Source organism: Bos grunniens, chromosome 11 (assembly GCF_055505025.1).
Source record: "Bos grunniens cultivar Pamir isolate PY7600 chromosome 11, Bosgru_T2T1.0, whole genome shotgun sequence".
In the NCBI taxonomy this organism is placed as follows: domain Eukaryota; kingdom Metazoa; phylum Chordata; class Mammalia; order Artiodactyla; family Bovidae; genus Bos; species Bos grunniens.
In genome coordinates, this window is record NC_141175.1 from 32551946 (window position 1) to 32579036 (window position 27091).

The 27091-nt window shown below is 38.5% G+C and overlaps 1 protein-coding gene across 14 annotated transcripts in view; it reads right to left on the reverse strand.

Moving 5' to 3' along the window:
* Window positions 1–27091, reverse strand: part of ATAD2B (ATPase family AAA domain containing 2B) — a 150068-nt gene that overhangs the window by 4856 nt on the left and 118121 nt on the right. For 10 of the 14 annotated variants that reach the window (XR_015136486.1, XR_015136499.1, XR_015136485.1 and 7 more), the window contains one exon: window positions 22160–25614. The exons of 1 other annotated variant lie outside the window; for it this stretch is intronic. Coding sequence is in view for 5 of the 13 variants with exons in the window: in XM_086325709.1 (XP_086181835.1) it covers window positions 25573–25614 (42 nt within the window). In the remaining 8 variants the exon portion in view is untranslated. Of the gene's footprint in view, window positions 1–22159; window positions 25615–27091 lie in introns of those variants that run through there. 3 more of the 14 variants (XR_015136490.1, XR_015136487.1, XR_015136488.1) reach the window with 1 other exon arrangement.

Here is a 27091-nt window from a genome sequence, read left to right on the forward strand (position 1 = left end):
CTGCCCTATTTTAAGTCTTTACTTCTTAGTTGTTGCTATTATAGCCTCTTTTATGGTTATTTTTTAAAATAACAGCTTTGTTGACATGTAATTCACATGTGAAAAATTCACCCTTTTAAACTATACAATTCAGTGGTTTTTGGAATAGTTACAGAGTTAAGCAACCATCACCACTATCTATTTGCAGAACATTTTCATCATCTCAAAAAGAAGCCTGGGAGTTTTGGGTTTGGGGGCATAAGCCACCTGTCTCCTTGCATGGTCCTGCAAGAAATCTTTCTCTGTTCCCCCTGCCAAAAAACCATATCCATTAGTAATCATTCTCTGTTACCCCCACCCCCAGCACATGGCAACTACAAACCTACCTTCTGTTTCTATGGATTTGCCTATTATGGACATTTCATATAAATCAAATCACATAATACATGGTCTTTTATTTCTGGCTTCTTTCACTTACCAATGAGTTATCAAGATTCACCCATGTTGTGGTAGGTACTAGTACTTCATTCCTTTTTATGTCCAAATAATATTCCAAATAATGAATATAAAAATAGGTATATTTTGTTTAATCATTTATCAATTGATGGGCATTTGTTTTCCTTCCTCATTTTAACCATTAATAATGCAGCTATAAACAAACATATGCAAGGTTCTGAGATTAAATACATTTGAAAAATGCTGGGTTTAACAAAGTTAAACAGGTTTCTTTATGACAGAACTTCTGTGTCAAGAACACAGGGACAGTCATTATAATTATAATTATAGATACATGAAGTAGTGGTTTTCAAGCTTATTTGGCCACAAACTACCCCCTACCACACAAATCTGGAAAACTTTTTCTTACTAAAATATGACAAAAGCTCAAATAGTTACATGGGATGTTGAGGTCAATACATTCTGCCTCTCATCTTTGAGAGAAGCACATCAGAAAGCAAAGGAATTATTATGAAAAATTCTAAAGCAAATTCTAGTTTAGAATTCTCAAAATATTTAAGAAAAATTGATATACCTTTATATGGTAGTAGGAGTGAGATCAGTTTTCTCTGAAATCAACAAAATCCTTTTCCTGAATACAGTAAAATGTTTTACTGCAATTTTCTAAGTTCCAAAAAGACTTTTGCATCTCTTACACTACACTGTAAAAACACTGAAAAAATGAAAATAATTTCACAATAATCATTCCACATAACTAAAATACCCAACCCTCATATCCAGTGACTGTTGTAAAAATGTGATCTGACAATTTCTGGGACTCTTGGGCATTTTGTACATTATTAATCTTGAACAGTTTGACAATCTTCTCAACGAGTGAGCTACAGCAGAGAATAAAGATATCCATTATTTGTCCCATCAACATTTAAAATTCAAAACTTTCACCTTAATTCTAGTATTCTCATTCAATTCAGTTCAGTTCAGTCGCTCAGTCATGTCTGACTCTTTGCGACCCCATGAATCACAGCACACTAGGCCTCCCTGTACATCACCAACTCCCGGAATTTACTCAAACTCATGTCCATCGAGTCGGTGATGCCATCCAGCCACCTCAACCTCTGTTGTCCCCTTCTCCTCCTGCCCCCAATCCCTCCCAGCATCAGAGTCTTTTCCAATGAGTCAACTCGTTGCATGAGGTGGCCAAAGTATTGGAGTTTCAGCTTTAGCATCAGTCCTTCCAATGAACACCCAGGACTGATCTCCTTTAGAATGGACTGGTTGAATCTCCTTGCAGTCCAAGGGACTCTCAAGAGTCTTCTCCAACACCACAGTTCAAAAGTATTCTCATTAGATTATATTAAAACATAAAAATATTCTATTTAATATCTGTTTAGATTAATATTTGTGTTAATAGTGAGACAAGTTTCATCCAATTCTAGTTATAAAATCTTGAATATATCTGGGAGAAAAAAGAGCTTTTTGAAGATCTTTTGCTTTTTTGTTTCTGTGGATATATATTTAAGTTCAAATAATGTGAAAATTATTTGTAAAGAAACATTCCAAAGATGTGAAACCGATTTTTTACAGTGTGATAAGCAATTATTTCTTTCTTTGCTACAAACTCCATTTAAAACAAGCTTATTAAAGAAATGTCTTTATTAAACCATGGTAAACTACAGAACTGACAGCTTACTGATGTTTCCTCTAAATATATGAAGTAATTTGAGACTTCCCACCACAAATAACCTTTATTTCATAACATTTTAAGTATAATATTACTTGTGGATTGTCACATCTCCTTTTAAAAGAACATTCTGTTTGCAAAGTCTTGTTAAAATACTTCGCACTTATTAAAATGCTAAAATAGAAATTTATAACTATTTCCAATACTTTCCTAAGGAAATTTAAGCTATAAACAAAGTAACTATATACAATGTTTAGAAATAATGTTATTTCATATCAAAATTAATTTTGCTTTGTTGCCATAATAAGAACATTAGAAAGTTCTATATAGATAGCCACAGACATATGACTCAGGCTATTCATGTGTTTATTTTGTTTTTATTAATAGTTCCAGAGTCTCTTAAGCCTGTTTTACTGGTGGCTCTTAGGCTACTATGACAACATATGATTTGGGAGTGATGTTACTGATTTGCCATTGTTCAAGAAGTTGGAAATTCAAGAGCATAGCTGTCAGGCTCCTCTGTCCATGGGATTCTCCAGGCAAGAATACTGGAGTGGGTTGCCATTTCCTCCTCCAGGGGATCATCCCAACCCAGGAATCAAACCCATGTCTCTTCTGTCTCCTGCACTGGCAGGAGGGTTCTTTACCACTAGGACCACCTGGGAAGCCCAATAACTTATTAGGGATCAAATATATTAAACCGCACCTGACATTAGACCTTTTTAAAAACACCTATTCCCTTGTAGCTCAGTCGGTAAAGAATCTGCCTGCAGTGCAGGAGACCCAGGTTCGATCCCTGGGTTGGGAAGATCCCCTGGAGAAGGAAATGGCAACCCACTCCAGTATCCTTGCCTGGAAAATCTCATGGACACAGGAGCCTGGTAGGCTGCAGTCCATGGAGTCGCAAAGAGTCGGGCATGACTGAGCAACTAACACTTACTTACTTATTCTACCTAAGAAATCTTAAACCCTGTGCTCTGACAAAAGTCTCCCTTTAGTACATTCACATAGCTCCTCCCATTGTATTTCTCTTTAGATTCATTACATACATTAAGCCCGTAAATCCTTTCCATTGTCTCCCAATTTAGTAACCTCACTCTGGTTTCATATGCATTCATACCCAGGAATGGAATTCCTCTCCCCAAAGTTATCTCAGCCCCCTAATATTCTGGTCCTTCAGTTGACAAACAAGCCTAATTACAGTCTCCATCCGACTATCAGCCTCCTCTGAGGCTTCACCTGGGGTGACACCAACGAAGCTGGGGAAGCCAACATTCACACAGGCTGGCGCCACTGCTAACACACGGCCCCACCCGCATTTGTGCCCTCTCCGTATTCTCACCGGCTCCTGGAGAGCTCCCTTTTCTCCTTTCATCAGCGACTTCTAAACCTTCACTTCTCTCCCTCAAATGTCTTATTCACAACTCCTCATTCTTCTCAGAAGAGTGTAACTTTACATCACAGTAACGAACACAGTGGATAGTGGCAAGTGACAACACAGTTCTTTAAATCTTCCTGAACTGAACATTAAAAACAGAGAAGCCAGGGTGAAACATTCAAAGACTCGGTGGATAACATCTAAAACAAAACTAAGTAAAAAAGAATCTCCAGAACTCCAAATCCCAAGTGAGGAGGACCAAACCACTAACAGCTATGAGACTGTGGTGCATGTGTGAGGACAAAAGGAGAGGACAGTCACCGACATCTAATGAAAGTGAAAATCCCCACGAGCGCTCACTAAAAGAAAAGCTCAGTGGTGGTGTGGGACTGGGAGGGGCGCGGGCTCCGAGGAGAGCACCTGCCATGGACAGGAGTCTCGCGTCCTGCACTCCTCACGTGAGTGCAAGGGTTCTGAGCCTCGTGACAATTCTCAAAATGAATCGGCCAATGCCCCATTTCAGGACCAAGCCCCATACTAAGACAAAACTATTAGGGATAGAATCTAATTTGAACAGCATAGGGACAAAACATAAATCCAGATAAAAGCAGGAGAGAAGAACAAAGTAAGGGGAATTCACAAAGGAACCAATCATATACTTAAACACTTCACAAAAATAATAGAAGAGAGAGCTCTAGAACTGTAAAATTCAGGCTTCCCTATAAAAATTCAAGGAAAGTAACTTTATATATATATATATAAAGAACAAAACAATTGAGGAAAAATCTCACATAAATACATTCCAAGAAAAAAAAAAACTTTAAAACAAGAAAGCTACCCCTACAGGCAATAAAAGCCCTCCACCAAAACATGCCTACAAATTACATGAAAACTTTATTATTTCAAAACAAGCCAGAGGACAAAAACAATAATAGAAGAAAGAACAATGTAGACCAAAATCAGAAAAACTCACAAAGGATGTGAAATAACTCAGAAAGAGGGGGGATATCATTTTAGAAATGTACACTAAAGCAGAAAGAACATAAGAGTTAATTAAAAAAAAAAAAGATAATGCCTTAAGATAAACAGAAAGGGGAAAAAACACAGGGAGTTTTTAAGGTAAAAAAGAAATGAAGAAACTCCTGGTTCTGGTTAAGACTGAGTAAGAATACTCAACTCTATCTCTCCTACTGATCACAACTAAAAGTCCTGAACAACAGATATAAAAAAAAAATAGAACAATATAATTAATCGCTAAAGGTTCTGAAAAAAACAAATAAAGCATGTGAACTCAGTAGGAAATTCAAACCTCAAACACTGACCCACATCGTGGTGAGTGCCCTGGTTTGCCTTTTATCACCTACATTCCCCAGCCTACGCTCTAGGGCAGTCAGAATCTGAGAAGAAAAATGCTCTCTGTACACCCTCCAGACCCAAATCCAGATGAGCCTCAGTAATGAATCTGCCTCCTCATGGCAGCGGTAGCAGTGAAAACAGGTGTAACCTTAAGTATTTTTTCTCTTTCTAGCCAGACAACCAGAAGAAGGGGCTAGATCACAAAGAATAGGGAGTAGAGAACGAGGCCCTTTAAATTACTGTATGAAATCCAGAGCTGCACGTGCATGGAACTGACCAGGATCAGCTGGGCAAAGGCTATACGACTATGGTGAACAACCCAAGGTCCTTCTAGACTGGCCTCTGGGTGGTACACATAGTTCAGTTCAGTCACTCAGTCATGTCCAACTCTTTGCAACCCCAAGTACTGCAGCATACCAGCCCTCCCTGTCCATCACTAACTCCTGGAACTTGCTCAAACTCATTTCCATCGAGTCGGTGATGCCATCCAACCATCTCATCCTGTGTTGCCCCCTTCTCCTCCTGCCTTTAATCTTTCCCAGCATCAGGATCTTTTCCAATGAGTCAGTTCTTCCCAACAGGTGGCCAAAGTATTAGAGCTTCAGCTTCAGCATCAGTCCTTTCAATGAATATTCAGGACTGATTTCTTTTAGGATGGACTGGTTAGATCTCCTTGCAGTCCAAGGGATTCTCAAGAGTCTTCTCCAACACCACAGGTCAAAAGCATCAGTTCTTTGGCGTTCAGCTTTACTTATGGTCCAACTCTCACATCCATACATGACTACTGGAAAAATCGTAGCTTTGATTAGACGGACCTTGGTCGCAAAGTAATATCTCTGCTTTTTAATATGCTGTCTAGGTTGGTCATAACTTTTCTTCCAAGGAGCAAGTGTCTTTTAATTTCATTGCTGCAGTCACCATCTGCAGTGATCCTGGAGCCCAGAAAAATAAAGCCTCATTGTTTCCATTGTTTCCGCATCTATTTGCCATGGTACACATAGGGAACTGCAGCAGTTTCCGATCGCTGCTATTAAAAATTACTACAGGTTAAGTGGCTTAGGACAATGCAAATCTGTTATTTTTCGGTTCTGGAGATCAGAAGTCTAAATGGATCTTATGAGCCAAAACTGAGGTGTTAATTCCTGGAGCTTTGTAAAAAAAAGTCTGTTTTCCTTGTCTTTTCCAGCTTGTAGGTACTGTTTGCACTCCTTGGCTCAGGGACCCTTCCTCTATTTTCAAAGCTATCACTCCAAATATCAGCGGTTGTCAGGACAGAGAGCAAGGCATGAACAGGTAGAGCACAAGAGACTTTTAGGGCAGTGAACTTAGTCTTAATGATATTGCAGTGATGAATACATGTCATTGTATACTTCTCAAAACTCATAGAAAGTGCAATGCAAAGAGTGAGCCCTAATGTAAACTATGAGCTTTAGCTAATAATATCAATGTTTGCCCATAAATTGTAACAAATGTGCCACAGTAATGTAAAATGTTAATAATGGGGAAATGGTGAAGTGGTAGAGAGGTAAGGAGGTGTAAGGGAACTCTGCACCACACACTAAATTTTTCTATAAACCTAAAATGCACAAAAGAGTCCAAAATGCAGTACCTGGATGCAATCTCAAAAACGACAGAATGATCTGTGTTCCTTTCCAAGGCAAACCATTCAATATCATGGTAATCCAAGTCTATGCCCCTGACCAGTAACACTGAAGAAGCTGAAGTTGAACAGTTCTTTGAATACCTGCAAGACCTTTTAGACCTAACACCCAAAACAGATGTCCTTTTCATTATAGGGGACCGAAAGCAAAAGTAGGAAGTCAAGAAACACCTAGAGTAACAGGCAAATTTGGCCTTGGAGTACAGAATGAAGCAGGGCAAAGGCTAATAGAGTTTTGCCAAGAGAACGCACTGGTCATAGCAAACACCCTCTTCCAACAACACAAGAGAAGACTCTACACATAGACATCACCAGATGGCCAACACCTAAATCAGATTGATTATATTCTTTGCAGCCAAAGATGGAGAAGCTCTATACAGCCAGCAAAAACAAGACTGGGAGCTGACTGTAGCTCAGATCATGAACTCCTTATTGCCAAATTCAGACTTAAATTGAAGAAAGTGGGGAAAACCACGAGACCATTCAGGTATGACCTAAATAAAATCCATTATGATTATACACTGGAAGTGAGAAGTAGATTTAAGGGACTAGATCTGATAGACAAAGTGCCTGATGAACTATGGATGGAGGTTCGTGGCATTTTACAAGAGACAGGGATCAAGATCATCCCCAAGAAAAAGAAATGTACAAAAGCAAAATGGCTGTCTGAAGAGGCCTTACAAATAGCTGTGAAAAGAAGAGAAGAGAAAAGCAAAGGAGAAAAGAAAATATATACCCATTTGAATGCAGAGTTCCAAAGGATAGCAAGGAGAGATAATAAAGCCTTCCTCAGCAATCAATGCAAAGAAATTGAGGAAAAAAATAGAATGAAAAAAGACTAGAGATCTCTTCACGAAAATTAGAGATACCAAGGGAATATTTCATGCAAAGATGGGTTCAATAAAGGACAAAAATGGTATGGACCTAACAGAAACAGAAGATATTAAGAAGAGATTCTGGCAAGAATACACAGAACTGTACAAAAAAAGATCTTCATGACCCAGATAATCACGATGGTGTGATCACTCACCTCAGACCCAGATATCCTGGAATGTGAAGTCAAGTGGGCCTTAGGAAGCATCACTACAAACAAAGCTAGTGGAGGTGATGAAATTCCAGTTGAGCTATTTCAAATCCTAAAAGATGATGCTGTGAAAGTGCTACACTTAATATGCCAGCAAATTTGGAAAACTCAGCAGTGGCCACAGGACTGGAAAAAAGTCAGTTTTCATTCCAATCCCAAAGAAAGGCAATGCCAAAGAATGCTCAAACTACCACCCAATTGTACTCATCTCACACGCTAGTAAAGTAATGCTCAAAATTCTCCAAGCCAGGATTCAACAGTACGTGAACCATGAACTTGCAGATGTCCAAGCTGGATTTAGAAAAGCAGAGGAACCAGAGATCAAATTGCCAACATCCGCTGGATCATCAAAAAAGCAAGAGAGTTCCAGAAAAACATCTATTTCTGCTTTATTGACTATGCCGAAGCCTTTGACCGTGTGGATAACAATAAACTGTGGAAGGTTCTGGAAGAGATGGGAATACCAGACCACCTGACCTGCCTCTTGAGAAACCTATACGCAGGTCAGAAAGCAACAGTTAGTTAGAACTGGACATGGAACAACAGACTGGTTCCAAATAGGAAAAGGAGTATGTCAAGGCTGTATATTGTCACCCTGCTTATTTAACTTACATGCAGAGTACATCATGAGAAATGCTGGGCTGGAAGAAGCACAAGCTGGAATCAAGATGTCCAGGAGAAATATCAATAACCTCAGATATGCAGATGACACCACCCTTATTGCAGAAAGTGAAGAAGAACTGAAGAGCCTCTTGATGAAAGTGAAAGAAGAGAGTGAAAAAGTTGGCTTAAAGCTCAACATTCAGAAGACTAAGGTCATGGCATCCGGTCCCATCACTTCATGGGAAACAGATGGGGAAACAATGCAAACAGTGGCAGACTTTGTGGTTTTGGGCTCCAAAATCACTGCAGATGGTGATTGCAGCCATGAAATTAAAAGATGCTTACTCCTTGGAAGAAAAGTTATTACCAACCTAGATAGCATATTCAAAAGCAGAGACATTACTTTGCCAACAAAGGTCTGTCTAGTCAAGGCTATAGTTTTTCAGTGGTCATGTATGGATGTGCAAGTTGGACTGTGAAGAAAGCTGAGCACCAAAGAATTGATGCTTTTGAACTGTGGTGTTGGAAAAGACTCTTGAGAGTCCCTTGGACTGCAAGGAGATCCAACCAGTCCATTCTGAAGGAGATCAGTCCTGGGTGTTCTTTGGAAGGACTGATGTTGAAGCTGAAACTCCAGTTCTTCGGCCACCTCATGCGAAGAGTTGATTCATTGGAAAAGACTCTGATGCTGGGAGGGATTGGGGGCAGAAGGAGAAAGGGACGACAGAGGATGAGATGGCTAGATGGCATCATGGACTCGATGGATGTGAGTGTGAGTGAACTCCAGGAGTTGGTGATGGACAGGGAGGCCTGGGGTGCTGCAATTCATGGGGTCACACAGTTGGACACGACTGAGCGACTGAACTGAATTGAACTGAACTGAACCTCACTAATGACAAAAAGCACTAAAAACAGAATTGAACTCCACCTAGTACATTTGGGGTTTTTTTGTAGTATGGGCTATCTTATCTAACTACTTTATGCAATTAAAAATTTAGAAAATACATACATATATTCAGGATGAAGGAAGCTATCTTTCTAATTGAAGAAGGAAGTTACATATATGGAAAGATGAAAGGCTAGGGCAGAAGAATGTTAAATGATGGGAAAAGATGTGCCATGCAAACACTAATTTTAGAAAACTAAGTATTTAAGAAAACAAAGAAGACTCTGAACAAAGATAATTACAGGGGATGAAGAGGAGCATTACCTAATGATAAGTGGTCCAATTCACCAGGAAAACCTAACTTTAAATGTGTATACAGCTAACAACAAACATTCAAGCACAAGAAGCAAAAACTAAGAACTGAAAGGAGAAATACACAAATTCACAATTATGGTTGGAGAGTTTCAACAGTCCTCTCTTAGTAATTAATACAAGTAGACAGAAAGTCATCAAGAATACAGAATATCTAAAAAACATAAGCAACCAATGTTATCTAACTGAGATTTATAGAAGCCTCCATCCAATGACAACAGAATATACTTTTTCCCTCCTGGTTGACAAAAAACACTAACCAAGGCAGATCACATGCTACGTAACAAAACAAACCAGAGTAAATTTTAAAAAATTAAAATCATGCTATGCTGACTGTACCAGAATTAAATGAGAATTCAATAACACACAACCTGAGAAATTCCAAATATTTGAAAACTATATAACACGTATTTAAATAATCCAGGAGTCAAGAGGAAATTTCAAGGTAAAGTAGAAAATATTTTTAAATAAATGAAAAGGAAAATACAACATTTCAAAAATGCATGGGAATATAGCTAAAGAAATGCTTATAAATTTTTAACATTAAATGATTATAGTAGAAAAGGAAGTCTCAAATCAATAACCTAAAGTTAAGAAACTAAACACAAAACATGAAGAAGGAAGGAAATAAACTCAAGAGCAGAAATCAGAAAAATGAAAGAAAAAATTGGAAAAATCCATGAACCCTAAAACTAGTTTTTTTAAATGATACATAAAACAGACTGACTGAGCAAGGAAAAAAGAGAGAGAGAAAAGACATGAATTGCCAGTATCAGGAACAAAAGAGGAGAGAGCACTACAGACACAACAGAGGTTAAAAGCTAACAAAGACTGTAATAGGATTGTGTCAAAAGGACTCAGGAACCAACTTGAGAAGGTTCCCACAGGCCAGAGACTGGGCCATTTTGGCATCAATAAGCATAATTATGGCAGGGAATTGACATATACTGCTGCTGATGCTGCTAAGTCACTTCAGTCGTGTTCAACTCTGTGTGACCCCAGAGACGGCAGCCCACCAGGCTCCCCTGTCCCTGGGATTCTCCAGGCAAGAATACTGGAGTGGGTTGCCATTTCCTTCTCCAACGCATGAAAGTGAAAAATGAAAGTGAAGTCGCTCAGTCGTGTCCGACTCCAGCGACCCCATGGACTGCAGCCTACCAGGCTCCTCTGTCCATGGGATTTTCCAGGCAAAAGTACTGGAGTGGGGTGCCATTGCCTTCTCCGTGACATATACTAAATATGCTTAAATCTATGAATCCATTATGACATCAAGAAAACAAATTCATTAGCTGAGGATAGGGACATCATTCATTGTTAAAACTTGTTAATAATGGTAAAGAATCAAACATTAATCCTACCTTTCCTATAATGACTTGCATTACTGAATAACCAGATAATAGACAAGGCAAATAAATTAGTAAGGAGTGATTTCATTAAAACTCAATCATTTGCAAATTCTTAATAAATTAAGGTATCTAGGCATTGAGTATCAGTTACTACAACATCACAAAAAGAACAATAGCCAGATACTATGTGCTTTCTAGCAGAACACACTCATTATCACTTATAAAGTGTACCTGCATGTGCTCAGTTGCTCAGTAGACTTGTACAAAATAATTAAAATAAAACAAGAATCTGACTAGGCTCTAGATTAGTGTTATCCAGCAGAAACATAATGCAAGCCACATGTGTTTTCTTTTTTTTTTTTCCCCTTGGTGGGGGGCGGTGGTGTGGGGCGGGGAATGGGCAGCACTGCACAGGAGGCATACTAGTTCCCTAGTTAGGGATCAAACCCATGCCTCTTGCAGTAGAATCAGATTTGCCACTCTCTCTTGTTCATTCTCAGTTAATGGCATTACTAATCTATCTGGTTACCCAGGCAGAAACCTAAGAGCAAATTCAGGCTTCTCCTTATCCTCAGTCCCAAAATACAATCACTAAGTCCTAATGCTCTTATCTCTATATTTTCTAGAAACTGTCCTTTTCTCACCATCACTACTACAACTTCCCTAGTTCAGGCCTGTGCATCTCTTACCTGGATATAAGAAAATCATGTAAAGTACTTGTTATCCTCTAATACCATTTTTTCCTTTGCATTAGAATACAGCAAATCAGAAATGTCCATAGTTGCCTGATTAACATATTTGCCTCTGTTTCTATACATTTGTTATACTGTTTACTCTTCCTATAATGTTCGCCCCCAATTTTTTACTACATAGATTCCTTCACTTTTTGAGATGCTGTTAAGATATCATATCCACCTGAAAAACCTTTTTAGGAATTTCTAGGTGAGCAGTACCCTTCTTTGTTCCAACAGAACCTCAGCTAAACCATTATCATCACGCTTACCTAATTTAAAACACTTTTTTTCTTTTACTATGTCATCTTCTACTGAATATTTGTTTCTAGGGGCACAGACTGTTTCAGCTAGCTTTTTAACTCCTGTGGCTAGGACATAGTTGGCATATGACAGGTAGTCAATATACCTTGAAGAAAAAATTTTCAATTTTGTATCTATCTGTCAAATTAATATTTCTAAAGTTCCATTTTCAACATGCCATGGTGCTATTCAAAAAGATTCAAGGACTGTCATGTGATAAAGTACAATTATCTTAAGCCTGATCCTCTATAACAAGAAACCAAAACTACATACAAAGCTTTATCTTCCACTGTCCTGCCTTATACACGTATCTTTAATTTTAAACAAGTCTACTCATAGTCTTTCAAACTGAGTGACATTTACCTCTCAAAATCATTACAATCCATACAAATGTTGGCCTATCAAATTAGAAACTTAGCAACTCACTAGCAATTAAACTATAACGCTACATGATATTAAAAAGCACTATTGTAGTGATACCTGGATGGGATGGCTACATTCACACTTCATGATCTCCAGCAAATGACTAGTAGGCAAAGGCCAAGATAACTTTTTAACTTGGAAAAAACATCACATATGTGAGAAAAACATTAAACTTTTTTCTGCTTTACTCACCTTTTTTCCCCCCAGGCCAGGCTTCTTTCATCTTTCTTGGCTTGAAGCTCATCAGGGATGAGGAGGAGAGGATTAGCAAGTATGGGACTTCTTTCCCTAAAGTTATGCTTCTTCTGTTAATCAAAATACTGACTCAAAGAAGTTCTAGATAGCAAGAATTTCAGAAAGAAATAAAAATTTCAGTAAGAAAATCAGGATGTCTTATGACCTCTAGTGCTTGGCCGTTCAGGCCTGCCATGTTAGCCTGCCACTAACAGTGGACTATTAGCCCAAAAGGCCCTACACATACCAATTGTTTCTGATTCTGGAACAAGAGGTACTATCACAGAAACAGTGGCATTAATGGAAGTCAAAAAAAAAAAAAAGAAGAAGAAAGCCTGATTCCATCACCTCTAAGCACTCACTCTAAAGATAAACTCTTGCTCCTGAAGCAGGAAATTCTAGTGCAAAATCTTTCAATGAACACTTTAACTCCGTCTGAGTTTTGTATCTAATACACTGACCTAACAAAAGGAAAATGAGGTTAGGAGGGAAAAGGTGAAAGCAAACCAATGGAGTATATGAGACTATTCAAAAACCTCAAAATCATTGGTCCAGACAATCTAAACATGAAGGCATTCCTTCTAAGAGACTTCTGTTGACATAACCAACCAAGCCACAACTTTTCAAGATCAGTTCTTAAAAAAATAAAGAGGGACTTCCCTGAGGGTCCAGTGGTTAAGAATCCACTGTGTAATGCAGTCCCACTTCTGGGAACAAAGATCCCACGTGCCACAGGGCAACTAAGCCTGTCCACCACAACTACTGAGCCCATGCACAAATAGAGAATCTGTGCGTGGAAACAAAAGATCCTGCAAGGCACAAGGAAGATCACACGTGCCTCAATTAATCCAATGAGACAAAATAAATAAATATTTTTAAAAAGGAAGAAGAGAGAATATTAAGGTAGGCTCAGATCAATTCAGTTCAGTCTCTCAGTTGTGTCCAACTCTTTGAGACCCCACACACTGCAGCATGCCAGGCCTCCCTGTCCATCAGCAACTCTCGGAGTTTACCCAAACTCATGTCCATTGAGTCGGTGATGCCATCCAACCATCTCATCCTCTGTCATCCCTTTCTCCTCCCACCTTCAATTTTTCCCAGCATCAGGGTCTTTTCAAATGAGTCAGTTTGCATCAGGTGGCCAAAGTATTGGAGTTTCAGCTTCAACATCAGTCCTTCCAACAAACACTCAGGACTGATCTCCTTTAGGATAGACTGGTTGGATCTCCTTGCAGTCCAAGGGACTCTCAAGAGTCTTCTCCAACACCACAGTTCAAAAGCATCAATTCTTTGGCACTCAGCTTTCCTTATAGTCCAACTCTCACGTCCATACATGACTACTGGAAAAACCATAGCCTTGACTAATTGGACCTTTGTTGGCGAAGTAGTCTCTGCTTTTTAATACGCTGTCTAGGTTGGTCATAACTTTCCTTCCAAGGAGTAAGTGTCTTTTAATTTCATGGCTGCAATCACCATCTGCAGTGATTTTGGAGCCCAAAACCACAAAGTCTGCCACTGTTTGCACTGTTTCCCCATCTATTTCCCATGAAGTGATGGGACCAGATGCCATGATCTTTGTTTTCTGAATGTTTCATTTAAGCCAACTTTTTCACTCTCCTCTTTCATCAAGAGGCTCTTCAGTTCTTCACTTTCTGCCATAAGGGTGGTGTCATCTGCATATCTGAGTTTATTGATATATCCCCTGGCAATCTTGATTCCAGCTTGTGCTTCTTCCAGCCCAGCATTTCTCATGATGTACTCTGCATATAAGTTAAATAAGCAGGGTGACAATATACAGCCTTGACATACTCCTTTTCCTATTTGGAACCAGTCTGTTGTTCCATGTCCAATTCTAACTGCTGCTTCCTGAACTGCATACAGGTTTCTCAAGAGGCAGGTCAGGTGGTCTGGTATTCCCATCTCTTCCAGAATCTTCCATAGTTTAGTGTGATCCACACAGTCAAAGGCTTTGGCATAGTCAATAAAGCAGAAATAGATGTTTTTCTGGAACTGTCTTGCTTTTTGATGATCCAGAAGATGTTGGCAATTTGATCTCTGGTTCCTCTGCCTTTTCTAAATCCAGCTTGACCATGTGGAAGTCACCTGGCTTGGAGAATTTTGAGCATTACTTTACTAGCATGTGAGATGAGTACAATTGGGTGGTAGTTTGAGCATTCTTTGGCATTGCCTTTCTTTGGGATTGCAATGAAAACTGACCTTTTCCAGTCCTGTGGCCACTGCTGAGTTTTCCAAATTTGCTGGCATATTGAATGCAGCACTTTCACAGCATCATCTTTTAGGATTTGAAATAGCTCCACTGGAATTCCATCACCTCCACTAGCTTTGTTTGTAGTGATGCTTCCTAAGGCCCACTTGACTTCACATTCCAGGATATCTGGGTCTGAGGTGAGTGATCACACCATCGTGATTATCTGGGTCATGAAGATCTTTTCTGTATAGTTCTTCTGTGTATTCTTGCCACCTCTTCGTAATACCTTCTGTTTCTGTTAGGTCCATACCATTTCAGTCCTCTATTGAGCCCATCTTTGCATGTAACGTTCCCTGCTGCTGCTGCTGCTGCTAAGTTGCTTCAGTCGTGTCTGACTCTGTGTGACCCCATAGATGGCAGCCCACCAGGCTCCCCCATTCCTGGGATTCTCCAGGCAAGAACACTGGAGTGGGTTGCCGTTTCCTTCTCCAATGCAGGAAAGTGAAAAGTGAAAGTGAAGTCGCTCAGTCGTGCCCCACTCGTAGCGACCCCATGGACTGCAACCCACCATGCTCTTCCATCCATGGGATTTTCCAGGCAAGAATACTGGAGTGGGTTGCCATTGCCTTCTCTGAATGTTCCCTTGATATCTCTAATTTTCTTGAAGAGATCTCTAGTCTTTTCCCATTCTATTGTTTTCCTCTATTTTTTTGCACTGATCAATGAGTAAGGCTTTCTTATCTCTCCTTGCTATTCTTTGGAACTCTGCATTCAAATAGTAGCCTACATTTACCCACATTTGTATCTACTGTTGCTAATGTATACAACTCTATAGGGAGCACTGGCTGAGTGGTTTCATAAGAGAACCCCAAATGTTATTATCTTTAGCTTTTTTCCTGTTGGGCTGATGGTATTTCCCAGAGAAGGCTCTGTTATACTCCTATCTGCAGAGACTTTCCCAATTTTAAAAAGCACCTTTTTAGTCTCCCACTCTTAAATATGAGCAGATAGCAGAGAATTACCAAACATTTGGGAAAAGGCTATACTACTAAAGAGGAGCTAAAACAAAGAAAAGCAACTTGGAGGAAAGAGTCTACTCAGGTAGAAGAAAAAGTAATTATTGATCTCCACAGAGAGATGAGCTGATATTTCATCCATGAAACAAGAACAAAGTGATACTTTTGAAAAATCATGGGAACCAAAATAGTTTTTAAAAATTAAATATAGAAATAAAAATGTGAAAGAAAATTACAGAAAATTTAAAGATAGAAATTACATAAATTTAAAGAAAATTAAAGAGCAGTCTAGGCAGGCCAATATCTGGGTAACAGTATTTCTAGAGATGGAAAAAAAAGAAAACAAAGGTGAGCAAAAAGAAACAACTCAGGAAAAGTTCTCAGAAGGATGAGTTTCCACAGTAAAGAGGCTCACAGACACCCACTTGGACACGTCTGTGAAATTCCAGCACATTAGGGAAAGATGACTCTAAAAGCTTTGGGAAAGGAAAACAGTATCAAGAAAATGGGTCAAGGATCAGAATAGCACTGTACTTCTCAAGAGCAACACAGCTTATAAATGCTAAGAAGAGAAAAGGCAAGGATGATTGTAAAGGAGGTCCCAATAAAATAGCTATGCAAGACCTTAGTAGACACCAATGCAAAATTAGAAAAGGAGATGAAGTTCTCAAGAAGATGAAATGCTAGCATACCTTCTATGTTTGGAGATACTATGAAGAGAGTTGGTCTGCTGGGGATGAATTTAGGGACCAGTAGCAGTTAATACCAGAGAAGGCAATGGCACCCCACTCCAGTACTCTTGCCTGGAAAATCCCATGGATAGAGGAGCCTGGTGGGCTGCAGTCCATGGGGTCACTACGAGTCAGACACGACTGAGCGACTTCACTTTCACTTTTCACTTTCATGCATTGGAGAAGGAAATGGAAACCCACTCCAATGTTCTTGCCTGGAGAATCCCAGGGATGGGGGAGCCTGGTGAGCTGCCGTCTATGGGGTTGCACAGAGTCAGACATAACTGAAGCGACTTAGCAGCAGCAGCAGTAGCAGTTAATACATAGAAAACTAGGCAAATTAACAACGACTTAATAACCAAAAAAATAATATAGCTCGGCTGTAAATAGCTTTTACATACTCTCAATAAGGCAAATACTGAATAATGATCTAATAAGAATTATAACCAGCTAGGAGGATAAGAAAATAAGAAGCATAGGTTTGTGTTGGAGACAGGTGTGACTATACTCTTCCACAGTGGTAAATCAAAAGATAATGGTAAAAAAAAAACAAAAAAAAGAAAACGGTAAGAACTGGACACTAAAACAGCAGCCATGTAAAAATATTACTTAGAAATATAGAGGTGTATACCAAAATAGTTTCAGGTGTTGAAAACAATTGGCTCTAGGGAAACTATTTCTTCTTATGGGGAAATCAGGGGATTGGTGGTTTGTACAATAAACCTTTTAGAACCTAAATACTTTATTCTTTAAACCACCTACTTGCATTTAAGTTTAAAAATTAATTTTAAAGATGTAAAATAATTCCATTTATATACATTTAAAAAACTCAAGGAACCAGAGATCAAATTGCCAACATCCGCTGGATCATTAAAAAGGCAACAGAGTTCCAGAAAAAACATCTATTTCTGCTTTACTGACTATGCCGAAGCCTTTGACTGTGTGGATCACAATAAACTGTGGAAGGTTCTGGAAGAGATGGGAATACCAGACCACCTGACCTGCCTCTTGAGAAACCTGTATGCAGGTCAGGAAGCAACAGTTAGAACGGGACGTGGAACAACAGACTGGTTCCAAATAGGAAAAGGAGTATGTCAAGGCTGTATATTGTCACCCTGCTTATTTAACTTACATGCAGAGTACATCATGAGAAATGCTGGGCTGGAAGAAGCACAAGCTGGAATCAAGATTGCCAGGGGATATATCAATAAACTCAGATATGCAGATGACACCACCCTTATGGCAGAAAGTGAAGAACTAAAGAGCCTCTTGATGAAAGTGAAAGAGGAGAGTGAAAAAGTTGGCTTAAAGCTCAACATTCAGAAGACTACGGTCATGGCATCTGGTCCCATCACTTCATGGGAAATAGATGGGGAAACAGTGGAAACAGTGTCACTTTATTTTTCGGGGACTCCAAAATCACTGCAGATGGGGTGATTGCAGCCATGAAATTAAAAGATGCTTACTCCTTGGAAGGAAAGTTATGACCAACCTAAATAGCATATTCAAAAGCAGAGACATTACTTTGCCAACAAAGGTCCGTCTAGTCAAGGCTATGCTTTTTCCAGTGGTCATGTATGGATGTGAGAGTTGGACTGTGAAGAAGCTGAGCGCCGAAGAATCGATGCTTTTGAACTGTGGTGTTGGAGAAGACTCTTGAGAGTTCCTTGGACTGCAAGGAGATCCAACCAGTCCATCATAAAGGTGATCAGTCCTGGGTGTTCTTTGGAAGGACTGATGCTAAAGCTGAAACTCCAGTACTTTGGCCACCTCATGTGAAGAGTTGACTCATTGGAAAAGACCCTGATGCTGGAAGGGATTGGAGGCAGGAGGAGAAGGGGACGACAGAGGATGAGATGGCTGGATGGCACCACTGACTCAATGGACATGAGTTTGGGTAAACTCCGGGAGTTGGTGATGGACAGGTAGGCCTGGCGTGCTGCAATTCACGGGGTTGCAAAGAGTAGGACATGACTGAGCGACTGAACTGACTGAAAAAACTCAAATCATTTTCATGGATACATAAAAATATACTACTTGTATAATTAGAGTCGTAATGATTAAAAATTATTGAACACTTTCTATGTGCCTGGTACTATCCCAAGTGCTTCACATTGGCTGAGTTAAATACATAATCCCCACAGTAACCATCATGGCCTTAGCATTACCATTATCCCCCATCTAAAACGTAGACTGATGTGCAGACAGCTGAAATAACTTGCAGAATGTTGCATAGCCAAGACGGGATTCAACTAGGATTCAAACTCAGTCAGTCTGGCTTCAGCACCCCACACTATTACCTTCTCAAATAACAAGTTAAAACACAGACAAGAAAGATGTTCATTGAAGGCATCAGAGTGTCTCACTCTGCTGAAGAAAGAAAAAGAATGGGACCGGGGAAGGAAGAGAAAGGGACCTTCATCCTCATCTAGAATTAAAGAACAAAATCAATTATGACAAACTGCTAGCATTTAATTCTGGATGGTGGGAACATGCACGTTATATTATTCTCCACAGTATTCTATAGTTTTGAAAGTGTTTATTAATAGGGGAGAAAAACTTGCATAAAATGAATTTCTCTTCCACCTTAATGATAGATCAGTAAGAATCCAAGCTCTGAAGCCACACAAGGAAGAAACCCCAGCTAACATTCATTAACTGTGTAACCTTGAGCAAGTTGCTCAATCAACTCCTTATTTCAGTTTCCCCTTAAGCGACAGTTCTTACCTCATATAGTGCTGTGGTAATTAAATGGTTAATTCTTAAAATGGGGCCTAACATGCAGATGTCTGCTATTACTACTACCCTCCTGTTACCCAGACATCCACCACTACTAGATGACATCTTTTTTGCTCCTTGCCCACTGAACTGTAAGCTCCAAGAGAAGCAGGACCTTGCCTGTCCTGTCCTCAGCTGTAACTCTAATGCCAAGAACTGGGCTTGGCAAGTGGCAGTCACTCAAATAAAAGTGTTAAATAAACTTTGACCTGTGGTGACAGAGAACTGCTTGTACTATCCCCTGCAGCTGTCATGCTATTTCACTTCTCAATCTGTGCTTCTGTTGTCCCTTCTGCCTGAAGGCCTTTCCTAGCCCAATGCCTCAGCTCAGGCATGGGGTTTCTCAGGAAGGCTTCTCTGAGGTTGGCTACATGCTCCTCCTCTGTACACCTATAGTGCCTTATGCAGAACTCAGTTGCAACACGTGACTTATAATACTGAAATGATGTATGTGTGTGTCTGTCTACCCACACAAGAAGTCAAGCATAGCGAATAAGCACATCCACTCGAGTCAGACTGGCAGCATTTGAATCCTGGCTGTGTGACCTTGGGCAAATTACTTTATGTCTCAGTTTCCTGGCCTGTAAAATGAGGACAATAATAACACTTATCTCATAAGCCTCTCATAGGATTAAAATGGTTTCTATTTGTATTTATAAAACATTCACAACAGTCCCCAGCAGCTAGTAAACGCTGTATAAGTAAGCTGTAACAATCTCCTTGAACACAGACACAAGTTCTTGCCCATGTTTACGTTCCCTCAAACTGATGACTTTTACACTAGTCCAAAGAAAAGAATCAGTGCCCAAACTAAGTCAGCTGCAATAAAGATGCAGAAGGGGTGATGGAGAAGGCATGATGGATATGAAACAAGTTTAGAATGAGGAAAAAAAGAAATCAACAGAACACACCACATGATTACAATGAGATTCATCATAAGGAAGAGAAAATTTAGGATGACAGGATTTGGATTCTTGATGGACCAGGTTTTATTCACAAGATGAAAAATATAAGAAAAGGAAAAAGGAGACTTCTTGGCAATTTTTAACAACAAAATGCTTCATTCAATGCTTAAACAAAGAAGAACACTTAAAAAGAACAGTTCGAACTCTGATTAACCATGCCAGAAATCTGGTACTTTATATCTAAAAGAACTTAAGCTCCATGAGGACAAGGACTTTTTCTGTTTTGTTGGCTGCTTTATTTCCAGCTCCTGCAACATATAGTAGGCACTTATTATATATTTGTTGAATCTGTGAAAGGATGATTTAGGTAAGTTTCAGCTTTCTTTGTCAATTGAACCAAAAAGTAAGTTAAAGATTTATTATATGTCCAGCATTGTTTTAAATTCCTACAGGAAATATAAATTATGATACTTCTTTTGTATCCCCTTTCCCACATGAATAAATTACTAAGTTTTACATAACATTAGTAATTTACTATGTTACACAATACAAAATACAGCTAAATTCTGAGGAGAAAAAATACCATAAGGGATATCTATTGGTATAGAATGGGCATGAATAAAGTGATACAATATTAATACGAAGGGTCACAAGAAACTAAGAAAAAATTTTGATAAAGTAAGGTTAGACTCTAGAAAAGTCAAAGAGAGGCAAAGGCCAAATATTAATAAATATTTATATTATTTACATTTGCCAATATTTATTTATATTCAGTTCAGTTCAGTCACTCAGTCATGTCAGACTCTTTGCGACCCCATGAATCGCAGCATGCCAGGCCTCCCTGTCCATCACCAACTATATTAATAAAATGCCAACTCTCTCTGAAGACCTTCCTCATTGTCCCATTCCTAAACAGAATTGATTCCCTTCTTAGAACTATGAACAGCACTGTGATCCTCTGTTACAGTCCTTAATCCACTCAGTCATTTCTACTAGCATTTGTACCAACTTCCCCTAGCAGATTATAAGCTTCTAAAGGACAGAGAATATCACCTGTATCATGTCACGAATTTCTGACTCAGTGCCTAGCACATAACAGACATGATTGTGTGGGAAAGAGAGAGAATTTGTATTCTAAAACATAGCCAAGAGACAACTTTTCAGGTATTCGGGCGTGAGGACTAAATGAAGCAGATACTTAAAGATTAGTCTCTCACTTTACTGTAGTTTTGAGTCCAGTGGAAAACTAAAACTGGATACATAAACCCAACTTCATCCCTGGGGCCCTCAAAACTTGATTGAGACTCAAATTCAATTATAAACTCCTTATCTAAACATTCAGATAAAACTTTCAAAAGTCTGTTTCCCAGGTTTATCAATATCAGTCTTCTGATACATACAACAATCAAAAGTAAGAATTAATCTGCAAAACCAAGAAAAACAAATTCAAACAGTTCCTTTTTATCATCTTTAAAAATGGAGGGGGGGGGCATTAAAGATTTATGTAGAAGAAGATTAGTATACTAACCTTGGAATATACATATACACCAGACAACAGAAATACGGGCGATCTAAAGCCAAGTACATTCTATTCGCTTAAAGCAATAAACCCCATAAAATTCTGGTGTGAAATCTCTCTCCACATTTAAGTTCTATTATTCAAAACACACCGACAACTAGGTGATCAGAGAGAAGAGCACTATAAAATAAGTGAACCATACTACCTGATTGTCTATTGTTGCATAGTCTTCCAATGAGAAAAACAAATCACAGAAGTAATCCATTTGATTCTAACAACTTTTAGACAATCTTCATATGAAGTTAAAACTACACTTGTTCAACAGAAAAAAGTTCAACTTTAAGCTAAAAAATACCTAGGGCAACTAAATCTAAAAGAATCATAGAACAAGATTCTCAGGGTGCTTAATAAACATCACCATGCCCTAGCTGCAAAATAGATGAGTTCAGCTAGAAACAAAGCATTGCATTTGCAGCCAACAGTAATGATGATTAAGCTGAAGAAAGACATGATTTTCTTGTCATCTTTATTCAAGTATTTCACAGCAGTTATATTACAAATTACAGTAAATGTTCAAAATTCCAGAATTCAAAAATTAAATAATTTACTTCAAACTAATGTAAAATGAAGTCAAATGTAAAACATCAACTTAACACAATTCTAAATTAAACTACAAACCCAAAATAGACCATAGTTGAGGAGGTCTACTTACTCTACAAAGTGGACATACATGAATGAAACCAAAGAGGACTCCCAAAGTCTAAATAACCGAATGTACAAAATACAAAAGATGTTGGTACAAGTCCAAATTCAAGCTTACAATGTGATTACAAATAATAATTATAATAACAATGGCATTCAGCTACGGGACCTGACACTGAAGATACCTACTGAATAGCACCATAGCTGAACCAACTTAATCAAAAAATGGGAAGATATTACCACCCCACTCCCTAAAAAATAAAATCCAGTAAATCTACAAATACATTGGCATATGAGAAAAATCAAGTCCTGAAAGAATGTACTGAAAGGACAACAAAACTAAACAAAAAAAAATTAATCACAGGTGAGATTCAAGCTCAAAAACACAATTAACTCCACAGCCATCAGTTTCAACCTAGTGCAGTTCCATCGTCTTCAAAAGCTCCTATGGTCCCCACAGCTGAGCATTAACTATTGTTGGGCTGGGCCGTGATACACATTTTAGTCATCTGGGAGCAAGGTTTTACACAGGAGCTAATGTATAATGCTCACAATAGGAAATAAGAACAGAGGTCAATTTGTACATATTTTTGCCAATGCTATACAGCAAAAATCAAGAACTTACAGAAAGGTAAACAAAATTGAGTCTGCTTGGATAATTTTACAAGCTGCTTTAAATTCTAGAACCACCAGATAGCTGTAAAGTAAGCAAAACTGGTATAGCGTGTTTCTTTTGCAGGGGGAAAGGGGCCAGAGGAGTTAGTACAATTTCAGCTCATTTTTCTCCCCTTGGCATTAGATTGGCTTTCTCCTTAAGACCTAAACTGTTCAGAGTGGCAGATCCTATCATACTGAGGTTGCCTCCTATTTCTCTTACCTCTATCAAGGTTAAAATTAAAAAACTTGATCTTTTGGAAGCATTTTAATGCTGAACATAAATAAATTTCCCTTGTCAAACTCACTGATGGCTAAAACCTTAACCTGTACAAATTTAGTAACTTACTAAGAACATGTGCATTTTTTTTCCATTCACAAGTGCTGCTGTTACTTGAACAGAATGCTTCTGAATTAGAGTAACTGGAATAAATATTTAAAGAAAAATAGTGCAGCAAGAACCTGAGACTTGCAAAAAACCCTTTTACCAGAAACTTGCTACAAAAAATCTGCTACATCTTATTTCATCAAATCTTTAAATTCTGTAACAATTTCCATCAAAATACAAAATGCTAATGTATTAGACAGTAAAATAGCTTGAACTGGTATGATGGTAATAAATACTAAAGAAAGCATGAAAATCCTCCCAATAATCAAATTAGAGGTTTCAAATGACCTCCCCTTTAAAATTGGTTCATCGTTAATCGCACTTGCCCACCTTAAAAATACAGTGTGTCTACACGGGTAGCATCTTGAATTATATGACTAACTGAATATCATGAAAAGTTCATAGGTATAAAGAAAACAAGTGGCATTATTTTAAAATTAAACTAGAGTTAGAAAGCGTAAAATGTTCATGTAAATGCAAAGAAGCACTTAAGATTACTGCAGTAGCCTTGGCCAAAGCGTGCTTTCTGCACTGGCATCCAGCACCCTACGAAGCCAGAGACGAGGAGACAAGTACCTTAGCTTCAGCATGTAAACGGTGGCAAAGTGAATACAGAACTCTGTAGACACCGTTGGTAACTAAAATACAAAAAGCTGAGGTAGCTCAGTATCTCTGCAGTAGTCCAAGACCATTTGCTCTAAAATCCAAACTACATGTGTTGCATATATTGGAAAGACACACCTGTGCAGCTAACGGCTATAATGAACGAAGGTATCAAGCCAACTTGTCAAAATTTTCTACTTTTTTGTTTAAAAATCATCTGATAAAAAAGTCACTGCACTCCTTTTGCCTCTTTGCAACTGCCTAGACTGTGTCTCTGAATTTGTAGAAAGTTTTTGTAAAACTAGTAATCCATAATTAATTTTAGATAAGTACAAGTCACAGAAATCGCTCAACAAGATCCAAAATGGGTTCCGATCAAAATGAATAGTTAGTTGTGAAGGTAAGCTTATGATGAGGGATTTAAATATTAATACTGTTATTCAAGGACCATACCAGAGCTCACTTGCAACTATGCATATTGAAAAAGAATTTTATGGAGCTCCTAGACAAAAATTCCTCTTTTCTTTCCATTTGGCAAGTCCTGGCTTTAAACCAAAACAGTAATAATTTGCTATACATGAAAATCATTCTTCTCTGGGAACTCAAACATGAATATCCATTAAATTACCACTGATAGAAGAAAATAGAAGGCAGTTCTATTTTCTGACCATCATTGTCATCGATACCAAAAAGAGTGTGGTTTTTTTTTTTATGGATTGTGTATTATTTTTTGTTGTTGTTGCTTCATCACATGTTTCTTAAACAGAAACAAACCATACAGGAAAACTTACCATTTTTAGTATATTTTGTAGCTTAACAACTTTCTTGATTGAGTTTTAAAAGCAATATAGGCATTTCATACCAAATCACTGGCTGCCTCTTAATGATACAGAGTATCAAAACTTATTTTCAGGGTTGTGACCAAAGAAAACATTCTAATTCATTTGCTACAAACAAGCCCATCCTTGTGTTTAGCCTTATCCTTTCTCAAATGAATAAAAAGGCACATTAAAGGCAGTTCTAAAGAGCCTAATCTAATTTCATCCAGTTTCTTCAGTTTCCCACCAGAATGTACCATAGCCAATTTCAAAACAGGCTTTAGTCCATTACCCAGAGAAAAAAATAAAACAAATATGATAAAAGGGGTAGAAAGGAGAGGGAAAGGAACAGGTTGCCCACTTTTTAAACAATTCAACACAGTAAGAACTGCCCCATCCAGTTTCCTCAAATTTGCTGGTCTGCTCCCTAAGAGACAAATCTCCAAAAAAGAGTGCACAAAAAGAGGAGCAGAAGTGAGAGCAGTTTCTGTAGCACCAAAATCTCCAATCTGTGGGGTTGTATTTTTTATTTGTGGAAAATACAACATGTTTCTGAAGTTCTGTTTGGTTCTTGTAGGCTGGTTGGTTTCAGGTACCTGAGACAATAGCACCAAATTCAACAGAGAGAAAGAATGAGTGAGAGAGCACTTTACACCAAGGCTCTGCACGTTAATTGGTGCAATTTGAAATTGAATGGCTCAGAAGACTGCTCTGTCAGGAGCAGATTGGAGGGGATAAACCACTCTTCTTGAAAGGTTCATAGGAATGTCTCAAACATATGAACTGTTCTTTCCATCTCCTATAAGGGGGAGGAAAAAAGTACAAGTTACCTATTAAAGGAAATACAAAAGCATTACGGAAAAATTCACTTCAAATCAACTTTCTCAAGAAAGAATTTTAGATACAAAGTTAAGCTTTAAATATATTCCTGATTATAATACTATAGTTACTGTGTAAGACTATCTGCTCTAGACATTTCCAAATGCCTCCTATTTTACATTTAGGCTAATGAGGATGACGCTAGCAACGAGTTCTTGTTATACCAGATATTTTATTAAGAAATTTGCATATATAAATAATTTGCCAGGAAGTAAATAGCAGAGTCAAGATTTGAATAAAGAGTCAGGATTTGAATACAGGTAGCCTCACTCCAAAGCCTACACACTTCCCTACTCATTATGGAGTGGGTTGCCATTTCCTTCTCCAGGGGACCTTCTCGACCCAAGAATTGAACCTGGGTCTCCAGCATTCCAGGCAGATTCTTTACCATGTGAGCCACCAGGGAAGTCCTCATTATATTCAACTCCCAAAGCAAAATGAATCTATTCCATATGTAAAACTTGTACCCAAAGTAGAATGCACCTTGTTCCCAATGCTGTTCACTTCAATTAGAGTTGAAATTTAGAAAGGAAAAAAAAAGCCAGGAAGAGTCAATGCCACCACCCCCAGGAATGCCACTCACTGGTGATTCTGCTATAGATTTCCTTCCCTTCTAAATGAGGCCCCAAGATTATATGGTTCCAAGACCCAGACTGAAAAATGTTTCACTGCTGAAGAGTATTCAGTCCATTCATGATAATCAAATATCATCATGTGAACAAAGAAGTTCTAGAATTTAAAAAAAGTAAAGAACTCTACCCCACACATTACATTCAGATAGGCAAATGCCAAATACATCTAAGACATCTGGTTTTCCTTTCCCTCTTTATGAAAAATAAATGTGTGTGTGCTCAGTCATGTCTGACTCTTTGGGATCCCATGGACTATAGCCCATCAGGCTTCTCTGTCCATGGGATTTCCCAGCCAAGAATACTAGAGCAGGTTGCAACTTCCTACTCCAGGGATCTTCCCGACCCAGGGATCAAACCCCCATCTCTTGTGCCTCTGCTTTGGCAGGTGGATTCTTTACCACTGCGCCACCCAAAACACCTCCAAAGAAATTATATCCTACATCTCTACAGAACTATTAAGGTATACTAACAGATTATCATCTAATCAAAAGGTTATATAAATGATCAATCAGAATTACTCCTGCTAAATGTTTCATCATATGTTACTGAGTAGGAGAAAAGTCCAGTTATGAAACAGAATATACAATACTATCCCAACTTTTAAATACACATCCATACTTATATACATGTTATGTACATCTAGACATTTTTAAAGGATGGAAAATATTCTAAGAGATTAACAATGATTAGTTTCCTCCAGATGGTGGTATGTGGGTGATGTTTTTATTTTTTCATTTTTGCTTTCCTGTTATATAGTTTCTACAT